Source organism: Mesoplodon mirus, assembly GCF_964341445.2.
Source record: "Mesoplodon mirus genome assembly, chromosome: 4".
Lineage (NCBI taxonomy): Eukaryota > Metazoa > Chordata > Mammalia > Artiodactyla > Ziphiidae > Mesoplodon > Mesoplodon mirus.
Genome location: NC_138979.1, coordinates 160,741,636 through 160,764,099, shown reverse-complemented (window position 1 = coordinate 160,764,099; position 22,464 = coordinate 160,741,636). Strand labels below are relative to the sequence as shown.

The 22,464-nt window shown below is 43.7% G+C and overlaps 1 protein-coding gene across 4 annotated transcripts in view; it reads left to right on the top strand.

Moving 5' to 3' along the window:
• Positions 1-20,036, top strand: part of AREL1 (apoptosis resistant E3 ubiquitin protein ligase 1) — a 42,626-nt gene extending 22,590 nt beyond the window's left edge. For all 4 annotated transcript variants that reach the window (XM_082618948.1, XM_082618947.1, XM_082618945.1 and 1 more), the window contains exons 5-20: positions 691-928; positions 4,386-4,555; positions 4,802-4,982; positions 5,182-5,429; positions 7,664-7,741; positions 8,511-8,652; positions 8,784-8,905; positions 10,457-10,532; positions 11,061-11,170; positions 12,486-12,665; positions 12,839-12,964; positions 14,671-14,800; positions 14,888-14,946; positions 16,860-16,949; positions 17,377-17,552; positions 17,662-20,036. In XM_082618948.1, coding sequence (XP_082475074.1) covers positions 691-928; positions 4,386-4,555; positions 4,802-4,982; positions 5,182-5,429; positions 7,664-7,741; positions 8,511-8,652; positions 8,784-8,905; positions 10,457-10,532; positions 11,061-11,170; positions 12,486-12,665; positions 12,839-12,964; positions 14,671-14,800; positions 14,888-14,946; positions 16,860-16,949; positions 17,377-17,552; positions 17,662-17,764 — 2,229 coding nt within the window. In that variant the 3' untranslated portion in view covers positions 17,765-20,036. The remainder of the gene's footprint in view (positions 1-690; positions 929-4,385; positions 4,556-4,801; positions 4,983-5,181; positions 5,430-7,663; positions 7,742-8,510; positions 8,653-8,783; positions 8,906-10,456; positions 10,533-11,060; positions 11,171-12,485; positions 12,666-12,838; positions 12,965-14,670; positions 14,801-14,887; positions 14,947-16,859; positions 16,950-17,376; positions 17,553-17,661) is intronic.
• The last annotated feature ends 2,428 nt before the right edge of the window (positions 20,037-22,464 follow it).

Genomic DNA, 22,464 nt, shown 5'->3' with positions numbered 1-22,464 from the left:
ATTGCTGAAAAGAGTAGGTGTTACAGATTAGGGGTTGGCAAACCATGGCCCAAGGGCCAAATCAGGCCCACTTCCTGCTTCTATAAATACAGACTTACTGGAACACAGCCGCACCTATTCATCTTCCTGTACTGCCTATGGATGCTTTCACGTTTGAAGAGTTAACCACAGTTGAGTAACTAACTGTGTATGACCCGCATACCAACAGCATTACTCTCTGGCCCTCTGCAGAAAGTTTGCTGCCCCCTGCAATGGCTTCTCCACTGCAGCCTTGCGCTTAGCTCCATAGTCTGAACCCCACTAGCCCTGCCTAGTGCTTTTGTTCACTCAGTGCCAGTGGTACCCACTGACTTACCTTTACGTTTGGGTTAGCAGTGATAATATAATAAAAAAAAGGGGCAAGTAAGACAGGGTAGGCAGCATCTGTGGTTCAGAAGTGTCAAGTTGAAATGGACTCAATGGTGTATTTTACCTGTTTCCTCAGAATACATTAAGAATTTGTTTGTAACTTAATGGTTTTCTTTGAAGCACTGAGAGAATTTGTTCCCTCTTGTGTGAGCAGGACTGTAGGAGTGGGTAGATACAGGGATTTACCAGTCACCTCCTCCCTCCCCACACTCTCTCAGGTAACACAAGAAATGATTTTCTCCCCCTGCTCGATAATGGGTGTCCCTCTTCTCTCCACCGCAGTTATTCTATAAGAACGGGCAGCCATTTCCTGCACGTCGGCCTGTAGGACTAAGAGTTCACATCTCTCATGTTGAGCTAGCAGTGGAAATTCCAGTGACCCAGGAAGTCCTGCAGGAGCCCAGTTCCAACGTGGTCAAGGTGGCCTTCACTGTGCGCAGGGCTGGGCGGTACGAAATCTCAGTGAAGCTTGGTGGATTAAACGTGGCCTATAGTCCCTACTACAAGATTTTTCAGCCTGGTAGGTTGTTTTTTCTTTCTTTCTCTCCCTCCATTCCTTTCTTCCTTTTTCTTTTCCTTTCTTCTTCTTTTCTTAAACAGTGCCTTTGTTGAGATTTAATTCACATGCTATATATATATAATTCATACATTTAAAATACACAATTTAGTGGTTTTAAAAATTTGTAGACTTGTATAACCATCACCACAGTCAATTTTAGAGCATTTTCATCACCCCATCACCCTGTACCCAGGTCACTCCATATTTTCCCCAAATCCCTTCTCCCTAGGTAACCACTGATCTGCCTCTGTGGATTTGCATACTCTGGGTACTACTCTACCATTTACATTGCATAAAAGCGTGATCATAACATATGTGGCCGTTTGTGACTGGCTTGTTACACTTAGCATAATGCTTTTGAGGTTTGTCCATGCTATAGCATGAATCAGTACCGCATTTCTTTTATTGATAAATAATATTACATTATATGGATATGCCACATTTTATTTATCCATTCATCAGTTGATGGACATTTGGGTCGTTTTCGCTTTTGACTACCATGAATAATGCTGATGTGAACATTTGTGTATAGTTTTTGTGTGCACATATGTTTTCATTTCTCTAGGAGTGGAATTGCTGTGTCCTCAGCCGGGTAAGTTCTTAAGGGGTAAGGGTGCCAGAATAGACCGAAGGTAAAGTCTTCTGATTTTTGAAACCTTTTCAAGTAAAAGCACCCTAATCCTACCCTTGCTGCCAGTATGTGTTTTACTTCTTACTGAAGAGTGTTTGCCCAGGCTTCTAGCATCTTAAGAACTGAGGCCTCTGTCTCAACTTTTTTTACCCCCTCGTGGTCCTTTGTGCCAGACAATAGATGTTCATGGGCTTTAAAGCCTAAAAGTATAATCTCTGACTCCTGGTTCTACAACATACCATTTAGTGTGCTGAGACCCTGGCTGCCCTGTTTGCCCTGCCTTGGCTTCCTTTTGACGGTGTCATTAGATACTAGCCAGGTTGGTGTCCACTTTGGGAGTCAAACCATAACAAGAGGGGTCTTGAGAAGATTTGCATATGTTTGCATGAAAGGTTCTCAGTTTTCTTTCTCTTATAACAGAGGAAGCCTCCGGACAAGGTGGCTCCCAAGCCTTCTCCCTCTCCAGGTATTTCCTCCTTTGCTTCAGTGACTCACTCACAGGCTCCTTTCCACACGAATTAGCATCACCTTGCCTCCTGCCGCCAGTGGAGAACAGTTCATATCCTTATAATGTGTACCAGCCCTTTTCTTTTTAAACTAAAACTGAACTATTTATTTTGACATGACTGTAGATTCTCCTACAGTTGTAAGAGATAATACAGAGAGATGCTCTGTACCTTGACCCACTTTTCCCAGTGGTGACATCTTACAGAACTAAAGTACAGTATCACAGCCAGGTTATTGACATGGATGCAGTCAAGACACAGAACATTTCCATCACCGCAAAGATCCTTCATGTTGCCTTTTGACAGCCACACCCACTTTCCCTCCCTCACCCACCTGTTTTTTAACCCCTGGCAGCCCACTAATCTGTTCTCCATTTCTGTAATTTTGCCATTTCAAGAATATTATATAAATGGGATCATAACAATATGTAACCTTTTGGTGAACATACCTTTTTTTCACTCAGCATATTTCTCTGGAGATTCATCCAGGTTGAGTATATCAGTAGTTGGTTCCTTTTTATAGCTGGGTAGTATTTCTTGGTGTGAATATACCATACTTTGTTTAACCATTCACCAGTTAAAGAACATCTGGGTTGTTTCCAGTTTGGGGCCATTATAAATGGTGGTTTTAATTTGCATATCCCTAGTGGTTAACAATGTTGAACATGTTTTTATATGCTTATTTGCCCTCTGTGTGCCCTTTTTGATGAAATATCTTTTCATGTCTTTCACCCATTTTCTAAACGTATTTTTTGGTTTTTACTATTGAGTTTTGAGAGTTCTTTAAGTCCTTTGTTAGAAATGTGGTTTGCAAATATTTTCTCTCAAGCTTTAGCTTTCCTTTTCATCCCCTTAACAGGGTCTTTCACAGAGCAAGACTTTTCAATTTTGATGAAGTCAATTTATTGTTTTCTTTTTATGGATCATGATTTTGGTATCTGAGAACTCTTTGACTAGTCCTAGATTCCAAGGATATTCTCCTATGTTTTTTTTCTAAAAGTTTCCTAGTTTTATATTTAATATTTAAGGTCGTGATCCATTTTTTTAGTTAACTTTTGTATACTAGGTCAAGATTTTTTTTTTCTTATAAATGTCCAGTTGCTCCAGCATCTTTTGTTGAAAAGGCTAGCTTTCCCCTATTACATTGCTTTTGCACCTTTGTCAGGGATCAGTTGGGCATATTTGTGGGGATCTATTTGTGGGTTCTTTGTTCTATACCATTGATCTGTGTGTCTGTCCCTCCATCAATACCAGAATCTTAATTACACAGCTATGTAATAAGTCTTGAAATTGAATAAACTGACTCTTTCCACTTTACTCTTCTTTTTTATAATTGTTTTAGCTATTCTAGATCCTTTGCCTTTCCATATAAATTTTAGAATAATACTGTCTAAATCTACCAAAAAATCTTGCTGAGATTTTGATAAGAATTGTGTGAAAATTATATATCATTTGGGAAGAATTGACATCTTTGCTATGTTGAGTTTTCGAATTCATAAACATGGTATGCCTCTGAATTTCTTTTTTTTTTTAAATTAATTAATTTTATTTACTTATTTTTGGCTGCATAGGGTCTTCGTTGCCGCGCGCGGGTTTTCTCAAGCTGTGGCGAGCGAGGGCTACTCTTCGTTGCAGTGCGTGGGCTTCTCATTGAGGTGGCTTCTCTTGTTGCGGAGCACGGGCTCTAGGCATGCGAGCTTCAGTAGTTGTGGCACGTGGGCTCAGTAGTTGTGGCGGACAGGCTTAGTTGCTCCACGGCATGTGGAATCTTCCCGGACCAGGGTTTGAACCCATATTCCCTGCATTGGCAGGCGAGTTCTTAACCACTGCACCACCAGGGAGGTCCTGAATTTATTTCTTTAATCGGCGTTTTGTAGTTTTCAACATACAAGTCTTATACGTGTTTTGTTAGATTTGCACCTAAATATTTCAAGTTTGTTTGTTTATTTTGCAATTATTCACTTATTTTTAAGGCCTGCTTCACTTGTAGGCTCCCAGGGGGGTGCTTGGTACTACATCTATAACTCTCAGTTCTGTTTTCTCCAAGTTTTTCTGTCATTTTGTTTAGTGCTTGCAGTGGTTAGGAATTTGTAAAAATGAGTTCCCAAAAGTTCATTTGAATTAATCTCTTTGTTTTCTTTCTTTTTCTCTGCCTCATAATGGTATTGTTTATCCCTAGGAACTGGGCAGGCACCCAGCTTTTTAGGACTCACTGACTGAGTAGATCTTTGTGCCCTAAAAATCACCTCTCTGACGTTATGTTCCATTGTCTTTGTTCCAGGAACGGTGGTTCCTTCCAAGACCAAAATCGTGTGCCATTTTTCTACTCTCGTGTTGACCTGTGGGCAGCCACACACTCTTCAAATAGTGCCCCGAGATGAGTATGACAACCCTACCAACAATTCCACGTCCTTGAGAGATGAGCACAATTACAGTCTGTCCATTCATGAGGTAAGCAGGCTCCCGTCTTGCCCTGCGTGCTCCCACCTGTCACTCTCACCCTCTCTAGTTCACTTCCATCCATCTCCTTCTCCCTGACTGTTGCGCCTGCCTTCCTTCATCTGACAATACCTATCTCATTAGTAACTGTGAGACTTCGATTAGCTCGTTGATAGGAAAGTTCTCTGTAGAGAGTAAATTCCTGTGCAAACAGGGGAAATTATGTATGGTTGGTGATGCTTTGTTTTCCTCCTGTAGCTCGGTCCTCCGGAAGAAGAGAGCACTGGCGTCTCCTTTGAGAAGTCCGTGACATCCAACCGGCAGACCTGCCAGGTGTTCTTGCGGCTCACCCTGCATTCTCGAGGCTGCTTCCGTGCCTGCATTTCGTACCAAGACCAGCCAATCAATAATGGCGAATTTGACATTATTGTCCTAAGTGGTGAGTTGAGAGAAGAGCTGTGATTTAGTCCTCTTCTTAGGCCCCTTGTTCTTTGCACGTCTGCACTCTTCTCACCAACCCCACAAATATTAGATATTTGAGCCAAACTTGGTTTAGAGCCCTGTGGACTAAAGGTCTAGTGACAGGTAACTCTCTCCCCTGTCTTGCACTTTAAACCTTATTCCTTGTTATACTTCAGAGAATGAGAAGAATATTGTCGAACGCAACGTGTCCACCTCAGGAGTGAGCATTTACTTTGAAGCTTATCTGTATAATGCTGCCAACTGCACCAGCACGCCGTGGCCCCTCCCGCCCATGCACACAAGCTCTGCCCAGCGCCGGCCCTCCACGGCTCTGGAGGAGGAAGATGAAGACTCACCCTCTGAGTGTCACACCCCTGAGAAGGTGAAGAAACCGAAGAAGGTGTACTGCTACGTGTCACCAAAGGTTGGAACTCCCATTCTTGCCCCCTGCCCGAGCCTGCTTGTAATTGGTACTTGGTTACAAAATCCACAAAGCAACAGTCTGAGAATCAGAGCGAGATGATTGCCGTGTTGGGGTTCAGGGATACCGAGGAGGCTCCTTCAAGTTGAGCAGAAGGCCGTGCCTCCTCTTCTGTTGCCCATGTCTGGTTTGGCTGGATTACACCTCTGTCTAGAGAGTCTGTGCCTTGGGATTTCAGAGCACCTGTGGCGTTCTGCTGTTTGATTGCTTCTAGGAAGATTTTTCAAGGCATGGCTCTCAGAGTTTTAAAGAAAGGTACTTTTAACCATTAACGATTTCTCACTAGTGTAAAAATTACTGTTGGACCCTTGTACTATTTCAGAACAATTTGATCTTTCATTCTGTGATTTGTGAAAACACAACAGATGTCATGATCCATGTGCAGGATTGGAATAGAGAAATTTTGGCAGAGACAAGGAGGTGAACTTCCCAAGGCCCCTGAGCTAAGAGGCGCTTTGTCTTAGGGGTTTTCTTTTTTAGTATTTGTATTTTGCTTATTCATACAGACCTCAGAAAAATGAGACTCTTGAAACATCCCATTACATTCCTTTAATTGCATAACCAAAACTGAGCTCTAATTCTGTTCTACTTTAGAACACTTCACTATGTACTATCCATCATTTAAAAATCTAGCCTTAGGGGGCTTCCCTGGTGGCGCAGTGGTTGAGAGTCCGCCTGCCGATGCAGGGGACACGGGTTCGTGCCCCGGTCCGGGAAGATCCCACATGCCGCGGAGCGGCTGGGCCCGTGAGCCATGGCCGCTGAGCCTGCGCGTCCGGAGCCTGTGCTCCGCAACGGGAGAGGCCACAACAGTGAGAGGCCCGCGTACAGAAAAAAAAATCTAGCCTTAATTTGGCCTGGGGGAATGGCAAAGAGGGAAATGGTGAGGTAGAGATAAAACAAGATTGGCTGTGATAATTGTTGAAGCTGGTGATGACTTCATTGCACTGTTTTCTCTTCTTTCGTATCTGTTTGAAATTTTCTTTAATGAAGAGTTCTTTAAAAATCAAGAAAAAAATCTGACCTACTACATGTTCAGATGACAGGGGTTTTCATTTTTATTTATTTATTTATTTTTCAATGTTTATTTTATTCATTTGTTTTTGGCTGTTTTGGGTCTTCGTTGCCGCACAGGGGCTTTCTCTAGTTGTGGCGAGTGAGGGCTACTCTCTTTGTTGCGGAGCACGGGCTCTAGGCATACAGGCTTCAGTAGTGTGGCAGGCGGGCTTAATAGTTGTGGCTTTCAGGCTCTAGAGCACAGGCTCAGTAGTTGTGGCACGTGGGCTTAGTTGCTCCGCAGCATGTGGGATCTTCCCGGACCAGCGCTTGAACCCGCGTCCCGGCAGGCAGATTGTTAACCACTACCCCACCAGGGAAGCCCCACAGGGTTTTTTTTTTTTTGCGGTACGCGGGCCTCTCACTGTTGTGGCCTCTCCCGCTGCGGAGCACAGGCTCCGGATGCGCAGGCCCAATGGCCATGGCTCACAGGCCCAGCCGCTCCGTGGCATGTGGGATCTTCCCGGACCGGGGCACGAACCCGTGTCCCCTGCATCGGCAGGTGGACTCTCAACCACTGCACCACCAGGGAAGCCCAGGGGTTTTTTTTAGATTAAAAAGTTATTGCATTGTCTTTTCTTTTATTGTAAATGGCAACAGACCTCTTTTTATTCTGACATAAAGGATTTTTCTGAACTTTTTTGTATGAGACTCCTCCCATCCCCCACCCCCTCTTCCCCAGCAAATCCTTGGTGCCATTCAAATAGAGATAAAGCAGTGGGCGTGGGCCACTGGTGTTCCCTGTCCACTGACTTGGAAGAAGTCTCTCTGAGAGCATCTGGCTAAACAGAAGGAGATTTTGATTGTTTCTAGGTGAAATGTTATCTACTTATAAAGTGAAAACCTGATCTCAGATATTTGGAAATGGTAGTAAGACTTGAGTATTAAGATTATGAAATATCTGTGTGAAATTGCATGGTGAGAATAATACTTTAAATTTGCCGATTTTAAGATAGAGTTGATGTTTTCTATTTGATTTCAGTCCTAAATTATCTTCTTTGTTCAGAGAGGAAAAGGGTTACCATGAGAAATGTAGATGGGGACTGATATTTAAATTATTATACCCAAATAGAACCTCTTTATTTATCATTCACTTCATTTTCTATATGTTGGTCCTCCAGCAATTCTCAGTGAAGGAGTTCTACCTGAAAATCATTCCCTGGCGCCTTTATACCTTCCGAGTGTGCCCAGGAACAAAAGTAAGTTGAACCTTACATCCGGTTTGTGTAGAGCAGGCTTCAGCCTCCAACATCTCAACCTTTTCTTTTTTCCTTGAAGGACTTTTGGTGTTTCTGGAAGTTCTCATTGTGCACACAGGATTTATTGCCAATAAAGAAGGAGTTGTTACCTCCTCGTGAAGGATGTAGTTCTAGGAGGACACGTGCCTACAGAAACAGCAATTGGTAGCAAGTCAGAATACTTCAACAGTTACCTTTTGTCCCTAAGACTAAGTTAATGGAGAGGGTGCTGGTAACTCTGACCTGAGCTTGGCTTCCCAGCGTGCCAAAGACAGCTCTTTTAGCACCAGTAGTCTCATCTATTAAAAATTTTTTAAAAATTTTTTTAAAGTGGGTTTTTTTTTTAAAACTCTTCTGAGCTTTTGGAATCTAAAGGCAAATCATTTTCCCCCAGCCAGTTTGCCCAACCTATTCAGGTGCTCATTTGCTATTTTACGTATCCTTCCTGCTTTCACCCTTCTTATATTTTATGTTGGAAAGTCTGTAGTGTTGCCTGTGATCCTAACTAAAAGTGGTCTCTGTGACTCGAGTAATTTAAAATAAAATCTGAATCATAGAGCACTGAGGTGAAAAACAAGGAGATGTACTCCTGGTAGGTACTTACTTGGGGAAAACAGGCTTAACTTGTTTTTGTTGGTTGGTCAGAAGGGTAGGGATGTGAAGGGTTTTTGCTGGATTTGGGGGCTTTATAGATTAACTCCTTTTCTTTTTTTCCTTTTCCTTTTGTTAGTTTTCATACCTTGGCCCTGACCCTGTCCATAAGCTGCTCACACTGGTGGTGGATGATGGCATTCAGCCTCCTGTGGAGCTCAGCTGTAAGGAGAGGAACATCCTAGCGGCCACGTTCATCCGCTCACTCCATAAAAACCTAGGTGAGTTTGGACAGGGATTCTGATGGGGTAGGCACTGACCCCAGATATCTGGATGCCTGAGGGTGTAGAGGTGGCCTGCACAGGTGTCTTATAATGAGGCTGTAATCATGATGGATCTTGCTGCTCCTTAGGAGGCTCTGAGACCTTTCAGGACAAGGTGAACTTTTTCCAGAGAGAGCTTCGGCAGGTACATATGAAAAGACCACATTCCAAAGTCACCCTGAAGGTCAGCAGACATGCCTTGTTGGAATCGGTGCGTAAAGTTTCATCCCTGTCAAAAGTTTCCAACTAGAAACCTCTGTGATATTTGGTTATATTCTGCAGGTTATCTTTTCTATGAAACCCACATCTCTGTCTTCTTTAAATGTATTAAAGACGGTGTTCTATGCATTTGATTGTACAGAATTTGGGGCAGATTTGTTGGAGGTATGTTATCGAAAGGAGAGACTAGTTGACACATTGGCTTTAAAATCAGACTGAACTAGCTCCTGAACAATTTCATGGAACTCTTACTAGTTTGAACTAATCAGATTGCTTCCCTCCTCTTTGCCTTCATTATTTCATCTGTAAAATAAGAGAAGATGCAGACAGATGACTATTTAACTTAAAAGCATTAAGGGCAGGTGTTAAGTTGTTGTTATAGAAGAAAGTTCTTGTTATTGAATCCCAGGAATAGAAGAGCTCTTGTGGGATTAAAAGGAAATGATTTTTTTTTTTTTTTTTTTTTTTTTTTTGCGGTATGTGGGCCTCTCACTGTTGTGGCCTCTCCTATTGCGGAGCACAGGCTCCAGACGCGCAGGCTCAGTGGCCATGGCTCATGGGCCCAGCCGCTCTGCGGCCTGTGGGATCTTCCCGGACCGGGGCACGAACCCGTGTCCCCTGCATCGGCAGGCGGACTCTTGGCCACTGCACCACCAGGGAAGCCTGGAAATGATTTTTGTTGTCACTCTGGCCTGATGGAAAAGGAACACCTGATGTGTGTCTGACTCCATTACATAGACACTGGCATAGTTCTTACGTTCCTTGAGAATGAGAAGGCCTTGGTCCCTGTCCAGAAAGTGTTTGTGTTATTTAGCTCTGGTAGGTGCTGCTGGAAACCCCTTTTCTCAGCCACATTCTCCTTGTGGCATGGCTTCCTGTCTGAACCTAGCCTTGTGGCTAAAAATGTCTAGCGGATAGACTGTACTTTACTGAAAACCAAGACTCCTTGGTTCTCTTGCTGACAGCTTACTGATCTGAGCCATTGTTACTTCTTTATTTAAGAGTTTTCTCATTAATAAAATGAGGATTATTTTAAAAAAAGAAGTTTCAACTTTCCAGTAAGGCAATGGTGTAAATATGAATTGGATTATTTTTTTAATTTTAGATTTCTTCTGGAGATATTTACATTTTAAATATAAGATGGTGGGCTTCCCTGGTGGCACAGTGGTTGAGAGTCCGCCTGCTGATGCAGGGGACATGGGTTCGTGCCCCGGTCCGGGAAGATCCCACATGCCGCGGAGCGGCTAGGCCCGTGAGCCATGGCCACTGAGCCTGCGTGTCTGGAGCCTGTGCTCCACAACGGGAGAGGCCACAACAGTGAGAGGCCCGCGTACCGCAAAAAAATAATAATAATAAATTAAAAATGAATAAATAAATATAAGATGGTGGTATTAAAACTTATTTATGAGTAATATACTGCCTCCAGGTACTTGTGGTTATTATATGGACAATGGCAATGTTCTTGTGTTTTTGTCTTTAATACCCAAGAGATACCGGCCAGTGTTCTGACAGTTTCCCTTCTTTTTCTCTCACTGCTTTTCAGTCTCTGAAAGCCACTCGGAATTTCTCCATCTCAGATTGGAGCAAGAACTTTGAAGTGGTTTTTCAGGACGAAGAAGGTCAGTTTTGAAATTTCATATTCATCTTTTTTAACTCTCCTTCCCACTCCTCCTTGTGTCTTTACCCCACATGCACAAAAACAAAAACAACCCCCCTACACATACTCGCCACCCCTGCCCCAGCTTCTTTTTCCCTGGGAAAAAGAAGTCATGAGTCAAGACAAAAAGGGTGGCGTTTAATGGCTAATAGCTTGGTAGACCTTGTAAAGCACATACATACAGGGACTTGGAGGGAGAGTCTGAAGCAGAAGGGTAAAGTAACCTTTGTAGAGAAATGTCAGTTTCCTAGGCTCTCTGATCTGTATCCCCACACTAGGAGGCATTAGCTTAGTGATCAGAATACCTTTAATCCTACAGAAAGAGGGGATTTCAATACAAGTCCATAGCTGAGGTGGGATGGAATGGGGGACACCAAGGTGGTGGAATGCAGGAAGTAAGGATCGGAGAGTATAAAATGATGAATAAATGAACAAAAGTGATAAGAGGTGGTGGGCCAGGGTCACTCTTTATTTTTATTATACTTTCCAGCTCTGGACTGGGGAGGGCCTCGCCGGGAATGGTTTGAGCTAATCTGCAAAGCACTATTTGACACCACCAATCAGCTCTTCACCCGATTCAGTGACACCAACCAAGCATTAGTGAGTCTGTGACTTCCACGTGGGTGGGAGGAAAATGTGGATTGTGTTATAATGAAGAGACTAATAGAGTTTGAACTAATCAGATTGCCTCCCTCCTCTTTGCCTTCATTATTTCATCTGTAAAATAAGAGAAAATGCAGACAGATGAATATTTAACTTAAAAGCATTATAATACAGTGGCTGTTCTACTCCTTAGTGTTTTAATAATTAAGCCACTTTTCTCAAAACATACCTGAAGCAATTGAATGCTGTACAAGATCTCTCTCTTTTTTTTTAATTTATTTATTTTATTTATTTATTTTTGGCTGTGTTGGGTCTTCCTTGCTGTGCACGGGCTTTTCTGTAGTTGTGGAGAGCGGGGGCTACTGTTCGTTGCGGTGCACAGGCTTCTCATTGTGGTGGCTTCTCTTGTTGCGGAGCACGGGCTCTAGGCATGCGGGCTTCAGTAGTTGTGGCTCACAGGCTCTACAGTCGTTGTGGTGTGTGGGCTTAGTTGCTTCACGGCATGTGGGATCTTCCTGGACCAGGTCTTGAACCATGTCTCCTGCATTGGCAGGTGGATTCTTAACCACTGTGCCACCAGGGAAGCCCCTGTACGAGATCTTTGACTAGGTGGAGTAGACAAGTAGACTTTGGCTGAAAGAAGTTCTGGTTTAGGGAAAAGGCATTATATCATCCAGTGATTAACTTCCGTTTGCAGCCAGGGACCATGAAATAAATATAAGATTCTTCGATTTAATGTAAGTCCATCTTTGCCCTTTATCCTCCAATCACTTTTTTTAAAAAAATTTATTTATTTATTTATTTATTTTTGGCTGTGCTGGGTCTTCGTTGCTGCGCGCGGGCTTTCTCTAGTTGCGGTGAGTGGGGGCTACTCTTTGTTGCGGTGCATGAGCTTCTCATTGCAGTAGCTTCTCTTGTTGTGGAGCATGGGCTCTAGGCATGGGGGCTTCAGTAGTTGTGGCACACATGCTCAGTAGTTGTGGCTCACAGGCTCTAGAGCGCAGGCTCAGTAGTTGTGACGCACGGGCTTAGGTGTTCCGCGGCATGTGGGATCTTCCCGAACTAGGGCTCGAACCCATGTCCCCTGCATTGGCAGGCGGATTCCCAACCACTGCACCACCAGGGAAGCCCCGTCCAATCACTTTGAATTATTCAATGGTGGCTGCCAAACAACTAACGCCATTTGGATGGGCTTTTTGATCTTAACGCTGAAATTCTTGCTCCCTTGGGATAGAGTTGGGGAGGGAGGATCTTCACAGAACTAGGCTTGAAGAAAAATGGCCCAGGGCCTTTTAATCTTTCTCTTTGACAGGTGCATCCCAACCCTAATCGCCCCGCTCATCTGCGCCTAAAGATGTATGAGTTTGCAGGGCGCCTGGTGGGCAAGTGTCTCTATGAGTCCTCTCTAGGAGGAGCCTACAAGCAGTTGGTCCGAGCTCGCTTCACCCGTTCTTTCTTGGCCCAAATCATAGGACTGCGCATGCATTACAAGGTAACTCTTAGGTGTGCATTTTCTACTAAGGCCCCTGGCCATTAACTCTGGAATCTCTCCACCCTCAGCTTATTATTCTTAAGGTTGAATGGGTAAGTGGTTCCAAGCAGTTACAAATTTCGTTTCTGGGTAAGAGTAGTCATGTTCTGTTCTGTGTCTTTCTGTCTCCTCAGTACTTTGAAACAGATGACCCAGAATTCTACAAATCTAAAGTTTGTTTCATCCTCAACAATGACATGAGTGAGATGGAGCTGGTCTTTGCAGAAGAGAAATATAACAAATCAGGTCAATTGGATAAGGTGAGAAAGAGAACTGAAGCCTGTGGGTCCCATTTCCCAGCCTTCTCTAGAGCAGGGCTCTCTAGTATAACTTTCTGCAATGATGGAAGTGTTCTCTGTTTGTGCTTTTGAGCGCCCAGAATGTGGCTGGTGTGAGCAAATACCTGAATTTCTAACTAACCACATGTGACTAGTGACAACCATACTGGAGAGCATAGCTTTGGGGCACTGCATCCCACACTGTATGGTCTTGGCCTATTTAAGTGGAGCCAAAGGCACGTATACCCATCCATCCCACCCATTCCTACTTTCCAGTAGAGAAGAAACTAAGTGATAGTGAAGTGCCACTGCACAAGCAGCTTTGGAAGGGATGACAGTGTCTTTCTTAACATTAGGGGCAGGGATGTAGATGACTCCTATTTTAACACTGTGCGTATATATTTTTAAACTTTTTACTAGAAAATTAATGGCCAAAAGTATTTCTGATGCAAATGTGGTTTTGTTTACATCCTGGGGTTAAATATATCAAATGGTAACGATGAAGCTAAAGTTGCAGTTATAAATAATTGAAAGCAAAATAGCGATGACTGAAAATTTGTGATCACTGATAGCACTGAACTGATAATCAGATACCTTTGTGAACACTGTGGGGATCCCAGCTGACGGCCTTTGCACGTGTGTGGGCGGAGCCTGTCTTCCTGACCCAGCACTGCAAGGTGTCTAGAGTCAGTGGAGTACTGAATTAGGGTCCACAGGCCTAGGGGAGTACTGATTTTAAATGGATTTAATATGAATACTAAATCTTAGTAATTTACTACTTAGGCTACTAGTTAGAAATGCTTACACACATAAAATAAAAATATCCAGAATTGTGCACAGTAACAGAAAAAAGTCTTACACGTTTAGATCCATTGAGAATCCTTGCTCTGGAGCAAAGTTCCGTCCCTACCATGCTGTCGTCAGGACCTTAAAATCTGATCTTGTAACTAAATGGAGGCCTTCACTACTCACCTATGAAGACAACCATGGTCATTGTACACAGGTTTTCTGGGGTTGTGTCATTAAACTGTGCTTCAGGGCTTCCTCAAAGCTCCCTTAGGGGCCATTTATTGGAAGGGGTGTGCCAATTCTATTTGAGAATCATGCAGTTCAGCTTTTTCTTTGCAGATAGAAAAATGGGGAGCCCAAATATCTAAGTGACTGAAATCCTGTAGCAAGTTAGTCTCCAAGTATCAAGCCGTGGCTTTTTCCATTGACTCACGTTGGAAATAGAAGAATGTAGGGAACATCTATGCCCATCTTAGAATTTTTGAGACCTGAGAAGACTTCTTCACTACTTATATGGTTTTATTTATTCTCAATTGGCTCAGGGGTTTAAGAGAAGAGGTCAGTAATGGTTCAATTTTGGATCATAGAAATGTTAAAATATTGCTAACAAGGAACCATAATATCTTCCTGTTGCATCACCACTGTTTGACCAGGTCAGAGGAGACTTACTGAGAGACCCACTTCAGAAACAGTAGCGAGGAGAATATATAGCAATAGCAGTAGGAAACCTTAAGCTTAGTAACTAAATAAAACCAAGTGTGTTGAAAACCTGAACGCACAGCAGGAGCTTGTGACCATGGTGGAGTTCAATAATGCTGTGTTTGTGGGACATACTGGGCAGATGTCATCTCATAAACTCCAGTCCACATCATCTCCCTGTCTTTTGCCTCTTCTTTCAGGTCGTAGAACTTATGACAGGTGGAGCTCAAACCCCAGTCACCAACACGAATAAAATCTTCTATTTAAATTTGCTGGCCCAGTATCGGCTGGCCAGTCAAGTGAAAGAGGAAGTGGAACATTTCCTAAAAGGTGGGATCCTGTCTACTCTTGGCTTTGAGGTGAAAATACTTGTACCCATGGTGTGGATTTGGCTTTAACTTGGCTACTTTGTTTCAGGCCTAAATGAGTTGGTCCCTGAGAACCTTTTGGCTATTTTTGATGAGAATGAGCTTGAGGTAAGTGCATACAATTGACACCCCCTGTTCTTGGCTTGTGTTTTATTATGCCCACAGGAACTGGATTACTGCACCTTCTGTTATGAGATGCAGTAGGAAAGCCCTTTAAGTGTTGGTTTTACCTTTGTCACTCTTCCATGCATGGACCCTTTCTCCAGCTTTTAAAAAATTTGAATGTGAAAATTAGGAATCAGCAAATTACTAATTATGAATAGTAATAATTAATATTTATTCATCAAATATTATTGATACTGTCAAGTAGTAAAGAATGTTGGTATCCTGTACAGTCTTTGTAAATCCTATGACCTTTAAAGTTGATTTAAGGGAATAATAGAATTTATTTGTTCAGAGACTGTTTATTGAGTGTCTTCTATATGCCATGTGCTTTTGAAGAACTGGGGAGCTAGGAAAGAATAAGACCAAGTCCCTGTCCTCATAGAGCTACATTCTAGTGAAGGAAACAAACCAAAAGATGTGATGCATTTCACAGCTTTGTGTTACAACACTATATAGTTAATATATTCTTATTTTAGATCCTGTAACACCCAAAATGCGGCTATAAGATGGTAAATACCTTGCTATAATTAGCAAAATTGAAGTTCCATGAACTTCAGGTATAGATAAAAAATAAAACCAGTTTGCTTTTACCTGCTGCTCACAGATGATACACACAATGCAAGTTACTAGCTTTAGCTTTAACTTCCCGTAGCCTTTATGAGGGGCATGTTTCTGTAAACTATTTCCTATAGGGAGGAAGTTCTTCTTTAAAAATGGGGAAACAAAAAGTAGTTTCAGGTCGTCTTGCACAGTTTTTATTCTTGTTAATTGAATTGGCTTCGAGAACAAGAATCAAAATCTCATGCAATTTTCAACACGTTTTGTACCTTTAGATATGCAATCTGAATAATGAACTCTCCATCTCTCAGCCTGAAGTTTCTGACAGACCTGTCACCTCTTGCTGTCATTTTCTGGGCTGAGGAACAGCTTCTGGTGTAATTTGTTTTACCCTGAAGCAAAGCATTTGTAACAATTCATAAAGTGCATAGGAGGGAGGAGGCAGTCTCTTAACGGTTGTTCCCCATTCTGCTCTTAGTTACTCATTAGCTTAGCAAGTTCTTTTTGAAGGAGCCAAGCTTCTCAGGCTTAATTTGGGCTTTTCTTTTCTTTGATTAGGTTGTTTCATTCTTTATAGCTATTGGATGAGTACTTAGAGTCTGCTAAGTAACTTGCTGGATCTTGAACCAAATTAGAACATCAACAAGATGTTTAGGGTTCTGGTGTCATTAATGTTCTCATTTTTTGGCATTCTTTTTCATTTATCTGACCAAGTAGAGGCAGGGCTGAAGGGATGGTAGTAGAAGTTCAATCCAGAAAAGAAGGATGGATCTGGGGAAAAAGGAAAGGCCATCTAACAAATTCATAAATGGGGCTGGGGGTCTTCATGAAAGGGGAAGGGCCTGCTTTTGCCCCTGGTATTCCCAGGCCACATCCAGAGCAGACAGTCAGTAAATACTTGGTTCCCTTTCTGTCCTCTGTTTCAATTCAAAATAATATATAGCAGCAGTTCTTAATTAGGGGTGCGCATCAGAAGCCCTTGGGAAACTTTTTCAAAATACACAAGCTTGTAACCTGTCCCTAGAGATTCTGATTCAATAGGTCTGGGGTAAGGCCATAGGCATCTGTCTATCTATCTTTTTTTTTTTTTTTAAGCTGTGTGATTTTTCCCACACTGGTTAGGAACCATTGGCCTATTATAATTGATTTTCCTAAAGCAGTATTCTGGCATTATGACCTCACCTTATGTCTCTTTCTTGGTGTTTTCTGTATTCCACATTTTGCATGTTAACATATTTTGACCTTATGGTGGGACTTTGCCCCTCTGACTATCCTAGTAACACCTGACTATTCTCCAGCTGCTGATGTGTGGGACTGGAGACATCAGTGTGTCTGACTTCAAAGCCCATGCGGTGGTCGTTGGTGGCTCATGGCATTTCAGAGAAAAGGTAAGTGGGCCAAATTTCTTTTAGTCGAATTTGTGCTGTCTTGTAAGGAAAAAGCTTCAGAAGGAAAAAGTCGAGTAGTCGGAGAAGCAGACATATCAACTGGGATATATGTGGGAAAGTGATATATGTGGGAAGGGCAGGTGGTCATCCAGGCAGACGGGAACCCTGGTCCCTAAGGGCTGTCACGCTGCTGCCACAGAGGCAATACATTGGAAAGGCAGAGAAATAGAACCAAGTAATCAGCGACTACACTCCTGACCGTGTAACAATATCAATTCCTTTTAAAGAGGTTGTCGACGCTAGCCGTTCCTACCTGCGTGCAGTAACTGGGGCCCACCCCCACTTCAGGATATCCTGTTCCTTCCCCCAGGGGTCACATCCTAAGCTGCACATAGGTGTGACCCCAACCTTGTGCTCTCCCCGCCAGGTCATGCGGTGGTTTTGGACTGTGGTTTCCAGTTTGACGCAGGAGGAGTTGGCTCGGCTGCTTCAGTTCACAACAGGCTCGTCTCAGCTACCACCCGGAGGCTTTGCCGCCCTCTGTCCCTCATTCCAGATTATTGCCACTCCGACCCATAGCACGCTACCAACTGCACACACGTGGTGGGTATCTGACTGCCTGGTGCATGCTGTCACGGGGGATTATCTTTCCAGCCCTTGCCAGTGTTTCTGGTGGTGTGAGTTAATCACTTCTCTCCCCTTGGCCTTCCAGTTTCAACCAGCTGTGCCTCCCTACGTATGACTCATATGAAGAGGTGCACAGGATGCTGCAGCTGGCCATCAGTGAGGGCTGCGAGGGCTTTGGCATGCTCTGACCACTCTCTTGCCATCCACTTGGCTCCCGTGCTTTCTGGAGCATCCGGGTGCACATAACAGACATAACCACTGACCCTAACATACACAGAACCATCAGCCAGAAGCTGCTGCGTGCTGTCCAGTGTGTGGAGTATTCAGTCACCTACAAGCCTTGTCCTTCCCTCACCCCCTCCTTTCCCATCTCCCCCCACCAGGCCACTTTGGCAGGTACATAATCTGAGCAACTCGCTCAGTCACGAGAGGAGGGCCATGCTGCTGTGCTTACACTTGGTTCTTAGAAGCTCTCAGTAGCCGGAGTGGCACTGGACTACCTCTCATGGTGACTGATAGCACAAAAGGATCTTTTCTGTGGTGTCAGAACTGGAAAAGGAGCTTTCCTTGCAAGCGTTTCTGGAAATGATCATTAATCCACAAAGAAGAACTCCCTAATAAGCTTTTTCTTGAGTATAAGCCTGTGAGGTAGACAGACCTAAGAATGTGAAAGATAGCTGGGCTGTTGCCTGCAGTGCTGAATGTGATTCTCCTTTAGGGTTATGGGGCATGTCTAGGCACGTGGCTGGCTTGAAGACTACTGATGCTTGTCCCTGAGTTTGTTGTTTACACTGAGGTGTGGCTGGGCTCGGCCACTCACCTCCAGCTTATGCAGTCTGCTAAGAGCTGGGGGTTCTTTAGATTTCTGTTGAAGAAACTTTTGAAGCAAGAGATTGGAACAGTACGATAGCATGCCACCGATCCCTGGTTCTCTCTTTGCTTGGTGTTCCCTGGCAGCACTAAGGCAAGGGAAAAGGAATCAGTAATTTAACTGCTCCTCACAGGTCCTTAGGGTCAGGACACAGGGAACACACATAGAGGAGATACATCAGATGATAAATAAACACCTAGCTGTCCCAGTTACTTCCTGTCACTCCATCAGTTACCAGCAAGGGCAGCTAAGGAGGGAGGAAGATAAGTTAGGTTCACTGTTACGTGATGATTGAAGAGAACCTGCAGCTGTTTCTTGGAAGATGACGGCAACCTTTTTCATTACGATTTGAATGAAGACGTTTTCAAGACTCAAAATCTCACTGAATTCCCAAATTTCTGTTTCTAAGAAGGCTTTGCTGCAAGCTACCATTCCCAATGGGACTCTGAGAATATTTACAAGCCATCTTTATTGCCAAAACCAGCAAGTACAAAGAGTCCAGAGATGAGGCGGGACTTGCAGCAGTGCCTTGGCCTCCTGGAAGCACGCCTGAGCCCTCCTGTTCCCAGAGATCACGAGGAACAAGCCTTCCTGAGCTGCTACAATTCCTGCCTGACCTCACTCCTTCGCAGTTGTCATTTGTCCTTCTTGGCATGGGTGCCGACCTCACTCATCCTTGGGGTCTAGGATCAAGCATCAGGGCCTCTGTACCCCAGGGTCCTCCATGCCACACGGTCACTGCTGTCCTCAGGGACCAGGACAAGGTGCTGCTGCCTGCCCCGGTGTTTTCCTATGGGATATGTACAGGCAAGTTTCATCATCCCCCGGGAAACATGAGGCTGCCCCTCGGGCCCAGAGAGGGTTTCCAGCTGGGGGGCACGTGGGTTGGTTCTGCTGTCTTTGGCTGTTGTTTCTCTTCTGGATTCTGCATTCTCCTCTCCAGAGACTCATGCTGGAGCTCAAGTTGATTTTATTGGTTAGATCTGTCCTTTTAAGCTCTAGTCATAGCACTTTTCAGAGCTTCCTGGGTACCATTGCAGCCCAGCTGCGTCCTGCAGTGGTCCTTAGCCCCAAGGTCTTTGTTTAACAAAACCCTTTGGTACTGTTGTGGTTTTCTGTTCTTCTGGTTTACCCTCTCTCTCCTAACTATTCAAAAGTATCTTTGCTCTTTAGGCCTTTCCTTTGACCTTTTTTTCTAATCCTGCTTTGGAACTAGCCAGTGTGGGGAGAGGTACGCCATGTCGGAGAGAAGGAAGTTACTTCTTGAGCAGTTTTCTATTCACGTTTCTTATTTTGGCCAGTTGTTTTATTTATGCCCTTGTAACCCAGATGCTTGGGGAGCCAGCTAACCTCCTGGCCTTTAGTCTCTTCAGAGGAGACCAGGCACCAAGTGAACACCAAGGAAGATGTCAGCATGTTTCTAGAGCTTCAGCAGAGACCAAGCCCTGCTGCTGCAAATTTGTCAGGCCAGACAAAAGGGCCGGACAGTTGCAGCAATAGTGTAAATATTTTGTACAGTAAATAAATGAATGTTTAAAAGGACTAAGGAGCAAGTGACTGCTTTACGTGATGATTCAGGGCTTAAATTGGAGGTGGGGAAGGAACAGAAAAATTTAGAAATGTTTTTGCGTTTCCCCAGTAATGCCTTCAGAAGCAGCCAGCTTGGGGTTGAATGTACTCCCGGAGCCCTGGCCTGGCCCAGACCTTCTTGCCCTTTCACCCTTCCCTGATTGCTGTCCATGGTGCCAGGCAGGGCCACAGTGCTTGCTTGCACAGAGAGCCAATGGCTGGGACAAGCAAGTGCTTGTACTCAGTCAGCTCCAGAAGAAAAAACCAGTTTGGCAAAAATAGAGGATGTCTGTTCTCATCAGTCTTTTAAACATTAATTGTTGTTTTACTACATAAGAAACTCAGTGTAGAAAATTTGGAAATTAAAAAAAAGTACAAGAAAAAAAGTTACTTGCCATCCAGAGGCAATAACATTTTGGGGATGGCCTTCTTATTTGCATATAATCACACATGTATTTCTCAATGTGCCCTTGACCCTCCCACAGAAGTTTGCGTATGGCAAACAAAAACCCTGTTCCACAAAAGTTTTTGGGTGGCAGGCAGGACCAATTCTTTTCTAACCACAGATAAGCTTGGCAGAAAGAGAAGATCAGACCTCTGATTTGAGCCTTGTAGGAAAAGTGTTAGGGACCCTGACTTTCTTAGGGAAGTAATCATGGTGTCTTTGTGCATTGGTTCCCATTCTGGAAAATCAAAACAAAATCCCCTTTATAATTGTTTTTTGTTTTGTTTTGTTTTTTGTTAGTTTTTTGTTTTGTTTTGTTTGGCCGTGGTGTGTGCCTTGTGGGATCTTAGTTCCCTGAGCAGGGATTGAACCCTGGCCTGGCAGTGAAAGCTCTGAGTCCTTATCACTGGACTGTAATAGTTTTTAAAATACAGATTATTTTTTCTCCCCACCCCCACCTCCCAGACCCAGTGGATTGGAATCTTAACTTGAAAATTACTCCTTTAGAGTGCATTCAAGGTACTCCCACCTCATCAAGCTCCCTTGAGTGGTCTGAGATGTCTTAAACACACAAAACAAAATTCTATCCCTCCAACTTTACACTTATAGGTTATTTAACAGTGCTACATCATTTACACACGCTGCTCTTGTGGCTTTGAATGGGTCACTATGAACATTTGTCACTGAGTGATTTCATCCCATCATGCAGTTATTCATAAGACTCAAGAGGCTAGTAGAATTGTTCTTGAATTAACACAGTAAAATACTGCCTTCAGCTTCTCATGCACTGTTACCTTCGAGCCACTGCAGCTCAAGCTCTGAGACCTCTGCCCAGCTACACTTCTCTTAGGACACAGTTGAGGTTCTCCAGCAGGTGGCTTGACCAGAGGGCTCCTTACCTCTGCTTTGGCTTCACTTAGGCCCTCAAGCATAATAGACCAGCTCCAGGTATCCTGTAATTCTTTCTTTTAAAAATGAATAATTCCTTTTTTCTTTTATTTTGAGATGAACGTGTTTTTTAAAAAGGCATACAAGCATGTACAATTTAACAAATAATTGTAAGGGAAGAGCACATGTAACCACTATCCAGGAAAGAAAGAAAACGACAGCACTGCCGAGCAGGTCTCCTCCCACCCTTCTAGAGGTAACTCTTCCTGACTTGTAGAATAATTGTTTCACCAGTTCCCTTTTCAAACAGCCTGCCCTAAAAAATCATAGTGCGGAGGGGGGAAAAAAAGCCCACGTGATCTCGTTTATTTATTTATTTATTTATGGCCGCGTTGGGTCTTCGTTGCTGTGCACAGGCTTTCTCTAGTTGCGGTGAACAGGGGCTACTGTTGCAGTGTGCGGGCTTCTCATTGCAGTGACTTCTCTTGTTGCAGAGCACAGGCTCTAGGTGCGTGGGCTTCAGTAGTTGTGGTATGCAGGCTCAGTAGTTGTGGCGCACGGGCTTAGTTGCTCTGCGGCATGTGGGATCTTCCCGGACCAGGGCTCGAACCTGTGTCCCCTGCATTGGCAGGCGGATTCTTAACCACTGCACCACCAGAGAAGTCCCCCCATGTGATCTCTTGATAAGATGCTAACCAAAGTCCGTTTCTCCATAGTAATTCCTGTACCTCACAATTAGTTTTAAAAGTCTTCTGAGACCATTGTTGCCCCGTGAGAATCTAGTTCCCGTTCCTGATGCTGAATCTGAGGAATCATATTCAAAGACCACCAAGTCTCTCTGCAGAGGTTTTTCCCCAGATATCCTAAATTGGATACTCCTTTGCTTTTATACCCTGAAGAGGTTTTATGGATTGATCTAATGTGGTCATGATTCTCTTTGGTGTCAGCAGCAGGTTCTTGAGTGAAGTAGTATTGAAAATGACTTGGTACTAAATTGTCCCCCAAATTGTGGGGTGGGCTAGTATTTCTGATTCAGAGTACTGAATCTGTGTACCTTCTAACCAAAAGCCATCCCAAAGTTCTTGGAGAGCTTAGGCTTTTGCTTGGAGTACAAA